General features: G+C 30.0%; 1 protein-coding gene across 1 annotated transcript; it reads right to left on the reverse strand.

The window, feature by feature from the left end:
* Positions 1-1,365: 1,365 nt before the first annotated feature.
* LOC142614952 (serine carboxypeptidase-like 40) lies at positions 1,366-8,455 on the reverse strand. Its single transcript, XM_075787598.1, has 7 exons — positions 7,836-8,455; positions 6,586-6,690; positions 6,199-6,473; positions 2,891-3,155; positions 2,540-2,744; positions 1,731-1,836; positions 1,366-1,606 (listed from the first exon to the last, which is right to left on the reverse strand). The coding sequence occupies exons 1-7, from the start codon at positions 8,206-8,208 to the stop codon at positions 1,466-1,468; spliced, it is 1,470 nt and encodes a 489-aa protein (XP_075643713.1). The 5' UTR covers positions 8,209-8,455; the 3' UTR covers positions 1,366-1,465.
* Positions 8,456-9,622: the final 1,167 nt, after the last annotated feature.

Raw genomic sequence — 9,622 nt, forward strand, 5'->3', positions numbered from 1 at the left:
ATTGAAAAGGTTGGATCGATTTGTTGAAAGAATAGTGGTTGAAAAATTTTCGGTTTATTCCAAACAGATTGCATAAACAGTTATCTCAAGCACAGTTGTAACCTGCTAAATCTAAAAGGAATAATAATCAAAACAGTTAAAACAACACATAAATTTTGGTGATGAAGTATTAGAAAATCAATGAAGAACTCCTTCAAAAGAAAAGCCAAATCAGGAGATCCAACCCTTTAAAAAATCCATACTATAAAAGAAACAATTACAATAGCCTACCTAGAAAACCTTTGCAGCTTGACTTTCTATGTAATCTCAACAAACGTCATGTTTGCCTTCCTACTGTGGTAACCCTAGAGCAATGAATTAGAATTCCAATGCAAATCTCTAGAGATTTTCTAGCTGTACCAATAAACTCACTGACATAGGTTTTGGTTTTTTATAGTTTGGATGAGCAACACTGAAGTGTAGCGAGAACTCTCAAAGATAAACCATGAAAAGAGTGTCTTAACGAGAAGCACTAAGAAGAAGAATTTAGAACTCTTTGATATTAAGGTCCCGTTTGGTAACAGTGTTTAAATATCAAAAACTGTTGTTTAAACATCACAACATGTATATTCACAGATTTTTTCACCCATATATATTTTTACAAAACTTAAACAATGTTACTAGAAATCTCTTATCAAATGGGCTCTCAGAGTGTATTGTAAAATGAGTTGTTAAAATAGATAAAGTGATTTTTTGAGTTGCTAAATGCTAAACTTTTTTAGAATTTTAATGTGAATGCTCTAAGGAGAGGAATTTAGAAGTTTTTTAAGTTCAAGAAAGTTTGGCTTTTAGATTTAATCTTGTACGTGAGATTTCACTCTTGCTTTGTAACAATAATTGGTTTATGTAGAGAAAAATATAGGTTAAACAAAGTATTACATCAAGTCAATTTATTGTTCATGCAATTCATAGTCAAGTGAATTAACTTTTTGTCAATTAAAAGCTCAGAGATGGCAAAATTGTAACAACATCAAATGATTATATCTCACTCATTTTAAATCCAAATTGAGTCTAATTTTTGTCTATTATGAAGCCTCGACTGTTTATTTTACAATGAAACAAGTTTCACTCAAAAATTGTTTATAAGATAAAATATATGAGTAAAAGATCTTCAACTTATCCTTTTTGAGTAAATCCAAACTTTGTTGTCTTTGAGTAGCTTCTAGCCCAGAGTCAACATCAAAACGATTTTATTTATACAATTCAATTTTGATATGTTCTACACTAGGATTTACCAACACATTATGAACCCTAACTGTGATATAATTGTTGGAAAAAAAGATTGGACAACGTATTAGATGATTGAAAAGTAAAAACAAGTTGCGCTTTGCTCTAAATAGAAACTTTCTATTAGGTAAACGCAGATAATCAAATGAAACATAGTTTGCACTACAAAGGAACCGACTTAGCTAGAGCCATATATAGACTAATGAAGTGGTTTGCCTTCAAGGAAGTGCTTGATCAAAGAAAGTGCTCTTGCAGGCTGGTAGCTCGGCACTAAATGTCCTGCTTCTCTTACTGTCGCAAATGTTAGGTCTCCCTCATACACTTGTGTATAGCCACCAACCTGTGATGACAACAACAAAAAAAAGTTATCTCCACTGTTGAATCAAGGATATTAAAATATTTATAGCCTTTTTGAAGCAAAAACACGTATTGAAATATTCAAGATAAAAAGAATTATGCAATACCTCTTTATTGAGGAACCAAGGATGCCATGTAGTCTTCACAGGAAGCTTCATTTTGTTTATAGAGTATTTGGTTGAAGTAACAGGAACCCTTCCATCAATGTCGCCGCTGCATTTCATCCAACAAAGACCCATTTGAGATTTTTTAATTTGATCATATATTCATAGGGATTATGATTTCAAGTATGATTGACAACCTCTATTTTAACCAATTAGGTTCAATTAATACCTTGTATAGCTGTTATTAGAATTATATCACTTGACAAACTGTATGTTTACAAAATATCCAGATAATTAATGAGTACTAACTAATCATATTTATAAAATATTTACATTTCAAGTTTTTGTGTATTTTAAAATTATATATAAAACATGAAATTATTAATCGAATAGTAAATAACATTTGATAAACATAAAATTTGATATTGATATTAAGAAAAGGAAAATGTATAATACAACAGTTGTATTGTCAATATATTAATATAATTACACTTATTAAAGGTCTATTTAATTTGGTACAGCTTATTTTTTAATTTTTTTGAAAATGAGCTATTTGAAAAGGCTATGCGTAGGAAAAAAAATGAGACTTTAAAAAACTACGCTATGAAAAAAGTGTGGTTTCAAAAGAGGATGCCAACAGGCACTAAGTGGCGTATCATTAACAAAAAATTTCATCATATGTAACTTGATGATGGTGATGATAATTTTTTTTATCAAGATGATAATGATAATACTATAAAAGAAAAAATAAATAAAGGTTGAAATATATTTCAATTCCTTATGCCAGTAACAATACCACATCATCTCTTTACCTAAAAATCCACACTCGAATGCCATTGCTCATAAATTCCTTCAAAAGGGGAATAATGGTTGACGGGCTATCTCTCCATTCTTGTATGGTATCACCACATTGTTCCCATTCATGTGTGAGTTTAGTAACATTAGCATGAAGGGCTTCTTGAACATCAGGTCGATTCAGATAAACATACATATAGTTAGTACTACATGGATCAAATTCTAGTATTTGCACCATAACATAACAAAACAAAACAATTCACTTCAAATTTTTTAACCTTCTAAATGGGGTAAATTTGCATCCCCTTAAAATGATTTGCCCTTCTAATTTAGGCTCAAGCAGCACAAATATAGAGAAATGCGTCAACTTACAGATGCTTTCTTGGGTCGAGTTGTGACATTGGAAGAGAAGCACATGGGAGCATAAATGTTATAGATATTGATGTCGATAATATTATCTTCGAGAGTTCCATAGGATGCTTCGCACTCACGAGATTGAGTGGTGGCATTGGGTGAAAAATCACAGTATTTGTGTATTTGATACACATCTTGGTCCGAAATGATAGCATGGCTTCCAAGGTAATCAACCATTCCTTGTTCGTCTGTTTCATCATTGATCACCGCATTTCCAATCTGCATTATAAATAAAAAATCAATGATAAAGCATGTATTATAATAACGCGATCTACCATGAAACATAATTGAAAGCTCGATAATCTAATGACTAGAGCTAACTAAGATCCTCAAATTTAATTACAACTTGATTAATTTTAATCTAAGCACACTGGATGCGAAATATATGTGTTTAGAAAATTAAATAATTGAAGCACTTAACAATTGCATAGATGAACATATAAGTGCATTGCAAATATGTAAAGGGCAGTTGGGAAAAGAAACTCAAAAACCCAAGATACACGGCAATGTGTTATCGAAGAGGAAAACCGAAGAGCTCGGTGTAAAAACCTTTTCATGGCCCTCTAAGCCGAAATGATCCACTAGTGAATAAGTTGGAGTATAAGGATACCAAAAAGATCATTCAAGCATAATCTATCCAAAATACTTGAGCCCTCCAAATCCTAGCTACCAATGGACTTCACAGAGTCTTGTCTTCACTAGCTTCCTTGATCCCGCAATACCACCCGATTGCACTGCCAGGTCTCACTGGCTTAATTTGGCAATAATCCAATGCTTCCCAAGCTCCAAAACACTTTCAACACTCAATTTGGGCGTGGGTTGTGTTTGGGTACAAAATTTCCTCTTAATGTATGATAATGGAAGAGGGGAAGGAGAAGAGACTACGATTTTTCTCTTGAGGATGAGTAGGGGTCATTTGGTAATGTTTTTCTAGTAACGTTGTTTGTATTTTTTGAAAATACGTATAGGTAGAAAAGTATGTGGAAATACGTATAATGTTGTTTAAACATTGAAAACTGTTACTTAAAACACCCTACCAAACAAACTCCTCTCTCTAAAATGGTGGATGTTGTAAAAACCTCTTTCTAGGGTTTTCTATCTAATTAGTCTCTTTGCAATTTTATGAATAATGAGGGTATATATAGTGTGAGTGAAGGGTAAGAAAATCACACTTAAAATCCCAGTTATCAGTGCATTTCGCAGGTCATCTTGCGAGTTGGCCAAGTCGCAAGATTACTCGGGAAATACACTGACTTTTCTGCTTTTGGTATGTGCTCCTCATGTGACATTCAACTGTCTTGATCAAATCTTCACTAATTAAGAATAAAACCATTACAATTAAATCCCACAAAATACAAGGAAATAAATTAATGAAATTACAACACTTTTCGTCATGAAAAAAAGCCAACATAAATATTATGTAAAAACCATAACTTTACAATAATTAGATCGAGATATTATTGAGATGTTGTTTTCTTCTTCTTTTCTATTTTTTTTTTCTCCTAAAATTTGACAAAAATATAGTCGTAATTGGAAAAAAAATCAAGTTTAAAAATGTCCATAAACAAATAAGCTAATAAACTAATAAAAAAAAATCTAATCCAAACACATGTATTACAAATGATTATCAATAAGCTTCTTTGTATATTTTTCTTAATTATCATGAGTGGTTTAATAATAGAAATCCTCCTTCTCATTTTTTTGCTTTCCATTAATCTATGCTCCACTAATTGTAGTATGTCATGCATTTGAAATTTAGTTATTTTATAATTAAGATAAGTAAAAAAAAAAAAGTAGTAAATTGTAATTGATAGAATATAAAGTAAGAAAAAAAAATAGATAGAATATTTTTATTTTTGACTTAAATCCTTAATAATATAATTTTAATTAAAAATGAGTTTATTTTAAATATAACCACCTTTCCCTAGGGCAGAATCTTATTGTTTATCTCACTTCCCTAAATCATAAAGTTCATTTTATCTAATTTCTTTAACAATTAAACCTCATTCAGTTTTATACTCTAAATTTAATCCTTTTATTTTTAACCATTTAAAGAGGATTATTTTTTACCAAATTAGAAGATAATAACACCAATCACATGAAAGCTTGTAGGTCCATAACTCATAGTATCACTAAAAAAATGTTATTGTTATAGTCTAAGTCATGTCTTTAAAGTAAATTGTAATTTTTATTGGTTAGTCCTTTAATTTTTAACTTCGAAGGACTAAATTTAGCCATTTTTTAAGGACTAAGTTTTATACTTATGAAACTTTGAGGACTAGAAAATCATAAGGCCTTGTAAATCTTGTGAGAGTTTTGTAAGTCCATGACTCATATGATCACTAAATTTTTTTATTTTATTGTTATAATCTAAGTCATGTCTTTCTTTTCGTAATGTTAGACAAAAATGAAACTGTAAAGAACTAGGCAAGCTATAAGTATCTCATAGTGGCTATACTTTAACTTTTTCGAAATTGACCTATTTTCCCCCATATTATTATTATTTCTTCTTCGGCGATCAATTCTTATTATTGAGTTTATATAGACTAAAGAAAATAAGAGATAAAGACACATACAAAGTGGAACTTAGTTGGGCTGGATCTTCGTAATGTTTGTCACAGCCAAGTGGTGAGTGGCGTGGGACCAACTGTGACCACCCTATTTCTTCTCCTTACGGGAAAAGAAAAAATAGACTAACGATGAGTTTAAGTTAAGAAAAATTTCGTCAAAAAAAAAAAAAAAGTTAAGAAAAATTACAGTTTACCTTCGTAAATTATACATTATTTTATATTTACTCACTAAACTATGAGAATGCATAAGTATCTTCCTAAATTATTATCCGTACGTAACACTGATTTTTCTAGACTATAAAAGTGCACACTATTACCTCTAAATTATTATTTATGTAACACTTTTCACCTTATTCCATGAGTAACAGTTTAACAAGTAAGTGTTCATTCTTATAGTTTTGGGGGTAAGTATACATTCTCATAATTTAGAAGTATAAAGAATGTATAGTTTGGGGGGGGGGGGGGGGATTTTAATTTCCGCTTTAACTTCTAAGTTTCAATCATTATTTGTTTTTGAAAAGGATTTATAACCACTTTTATTGTCCCGTCCAATTATTTCCCTTAGACTCTTCCAATTATTGTGTGTGTGTTGTCTTCATTTTGAAAAGTATGAGGAATATATATATATATATATATATATATATATATAGAGAGAGAGAGAGAGAGAGAGAGAGAGAGAGAGAGAGATGTACAATAATTCCTTTGAGGTTGATAATGGTCTTGTTAGCTTTCTTGTTATGGTAGAGAATGGTATGTGCAAGTTGAGGAACATAATGTCCAGCATAGCTTTCTCCAGAAATATAAAAGTCACGATCCTTGTACTCTGGAAATCTCTCTAACCAATTCACCAAAAACACATAATTATCTGCTGCAGTTCTACTATCCCCACTCTTATCATAATCTGATGTTGTATTGGAGTAAGAAAATCCTACACCAGCCGGAGACTCAAGGAATAGAACATTTGCAGCTGTAGAAAAAAAAAAATCCAAATTAAGATAAAATTTAGCTTCAATTTTAGACAAAGAAAAAATAAATAAACTTAGAATTTTTGGCAAATAATAATAATTAGATAAGCATACCATAATTCCATGAAAATTTGTTTGTATAAAGTGTTTTGCCATCACTGTGCACACGAAATGGTCCAAGCTCTACCAATGCTCCAGTAAAAGATGAACAACCTGGACCTGTGGATAAATAAAGGTTTGACATTAATTAATAGTATTAATTAGGTGGCATCTTCTCAAAAAAAAAAATAAAAATAAAAATCCAGGTGGCACATAATGTTTATATAATATTGTATGTTCTTAAAAAAAATAAAGTTATGTTATATAATATTTTACATGTCTCTTTTTATTTTAAATTAATGGTATGCAAGTGCCTTTAATAATCTCAATATACAAATGCTAATAAAGTAATACAATCCCATTTACGTACAAGGGTTTTTAAATTAAAAAAAAAATGTAGTGCCCAAAAGTTTTATAACTCAATTGGTATTTCCATTAAAAACACCCTGGGATCATTATACTAGGATAAAAATATGATAAATAATGCATGGTCATCTTGACTATACTAGGATAAAAATATGATAAATAATTTTATTAAATCATACGGTCAATATATTTTTCATTGTGAGTGCCTCAGTTCTGAGGGCATTGGATTAATCTCTCGGATAAGCGTAGTCTTCTAAGCCACATATTAGGTAATGATAGAGAATAGATATATCTATGCGTGGTGTCAAAATGTTGGTTGAGCAACTTGAACCAAAAACCTTATGTACCACACACATAAAGTTTGAAAAACAGTACATCATTCAATTATTTTTTCAATAATTTGGAAAGAAAACAAGAAAAAAAAGGGGGGGGGGGGGTTATAATATCATTCAAAAAGTTAGTCCAACTGTCTCCTCCAAAGTTTCACTACAAAAGATTGGGTGGTGGTGGGTAAGAGTGGGGGTTTGATTCCCATATCATCACTTAGAATTCTAGGTCATGCACTTAAGAAATACAAAGTAGTACCAGGATGTTGTCTGTGAGTAGAGGACATGGGATCAACCAGAGAACCAAATATCCAGTAAGTCAGGAGAGAATGTGAAAAAGCTGTTTTGGTTTCTTTATTTTTCAAAGGAAATTTTAAGCTGCGTCAATTTATGGAAGTTCTTTAAGTAAAATTGTAATACCATTAACAGTACTATTTCATGTATTCTTATCCATACTATCACTCCCTGACTCTATAGAAGGAAACAAATAAGATGAAAACAGAAAAAGACAAGGAAACAAAACAGAAATTGTGCTAGTCACATTGACTTGAAGACAAGAAATAGATCAAGTACCTCCATTGAGCCAGAGAAGAAGAGGCAATGAATTCTTAGAATGATGTGCTTCAACAAAATAGTAATAAAGTGCTCGACCAGCTGATTTATCCACTGTGACATAGCCACCATATTGAGAGAAATTCACATATGGTTGTCCAGGCAATCTCTCAATCCTATCTTCCTGCTTCAACCCCACCTGAGGATGAACATTAGCTTCATCGACATGATCAATCACCTTGAAAAGACTTGTGTCCACACCAAAATTTTGCTTCAACCTGGACTTGTAAAGATAGAATAGTGTTTGTCCTTCCATCTTTTCATTAGTTTGAGACACAAAGCATAAAAGAATGAGCAAGGATAGAAGAATCCAACAAAAAAGCTTACTTTCCATTGTGTTTGTTTCTCTCTACTTGGACATGATACACAAATATAAGGAAGTGATGAATGGAAAAAGATAATGGATTTGGTCTTAAGCTATAGTTGTTTATATAATATAGTAGAAGAAATTAAGATGGTTCCAAATGTGTACGTTTCACCTTCTAAGATCAGTTAAACACTTTGAATAGCTATAATGGCGATTCCGCCAAGTGCCACGCACTCTCATCCTAGATGGTACTCAAAAGATGCCTTCCGATGCATGACCTCTAGGAAGAAAAAACAAAAACACAAAGGTTAGTATAATATGCTTAATTGTTATATATTATATATATAATGCCAATAATGATATATATATATATATATATATATATATATATATATATATATATTCTTGTGATACACTAAATAATTATAAATTAAAGAATATATTTATTCAATATAATTGAAATCGAACATAAAATAGATTTCAAATTTTAGAAAAATAAAAATAAATTTAATTATGGGTGAAAGCACATCATGTGCGACCAAGTTTTATCAAAACCAGAAACTTTAATAGATTTTAAATAATAATTTTTCTTTAAAATTCTTAGAACTTCATTAATAATTTCACCTAAATAAGCTGTACTTATTAGTAATTTCAATGTAGGTACTTAGTGTCTGTTTGATAACAGTTTATTTAGCTGAAATTAAAAACCTTTTACTAAAAGTATTATAGATAAATGTAAAAGTTAATTGAATAGTACAATGAGACTCATGAATAGTACAGTGAAACTTATGAATAATACCAAAAAGTGCAGTAAAACTCATAAATAGTAGCAAAAATAAGTTGAAATTGCAAATAAACTGAAATTTTCAGCTTGTCTCAGACGGACACTTATACTAACAAAAGCGCGCACATCATACAATTTGTAATACTTGCAACAAAAAAAAAAAAACTACATAGAATATGCACTACTATGAAATCTGATTTTATATATGGCTGAAAGAAAAACTTTTTGGCAGATTATTAAAATAATTTAATTTAAATTAAATTTTCTCTTTTAAATTTATTAAAAAAAATTAATGATAGAATCTTCATTGGAGTAATATTTTTTTCACTTCTTGAAACTTTGACAATATATTTCACTTAGAGAAAATTATGCTAATAATTTAATGTGGCCAAATGGAGCATGCACAAATTAATTAAAAATCATTTGTAAATTGAATTATATATTTCACTAACATAATTAAATGTGAACAATAAAATAAATAGCAAAATCAACAAAAAAAATACCTCAAGTTAAGTGACAAAAGTATATTGTTTAATTAATTATCCATATAAATTAAAATAAAGATAAAATAAAGAAACAAACTTCTTTTAAAATTTCATTGAAATTTTTTATAAGTAATTTTAAATTGGAATAGTAATTTAAATTTCTCAAAACCTT

Source organism: Castanea sativa, chromosome 11, assembly GCF_040712315.1.
Source record: "Castanea sativa cultivar Marrone di Chiusa Pesio chromosome 11, ASM4071231v1".
In the NCBI taxonomy this organism is placed as follows: Eukaryota; Viridiplantae; Streptophyta; class Magnoliopsida; order Fagales; family Fagaceae; genus Castanea; species Castanea sativa.

Coding starts and splice junctions, on each gene's coding strand:
- LOC142614952 (XM_075787598.1), bottom strand. CDS start 8,208: ATGGAAAGTAAGCTTTTTTGTTGGATTCTTCTATCCTTGCTCATTCTT. Junction 2,745..2,890: donor ACCCAAGAAAGCATCTGTAA/GTTGACGCATTT, acceptor TGCAAATACTAG/AATTTGATCCATGTAGTACT. Junction 1,837..2,539: donor ATTCGAGTGTGGATTTTTAG/GTAAAGAGATGA, acceptor GATGAAATGCAG/CGGCGACATTGATGGAAGGG.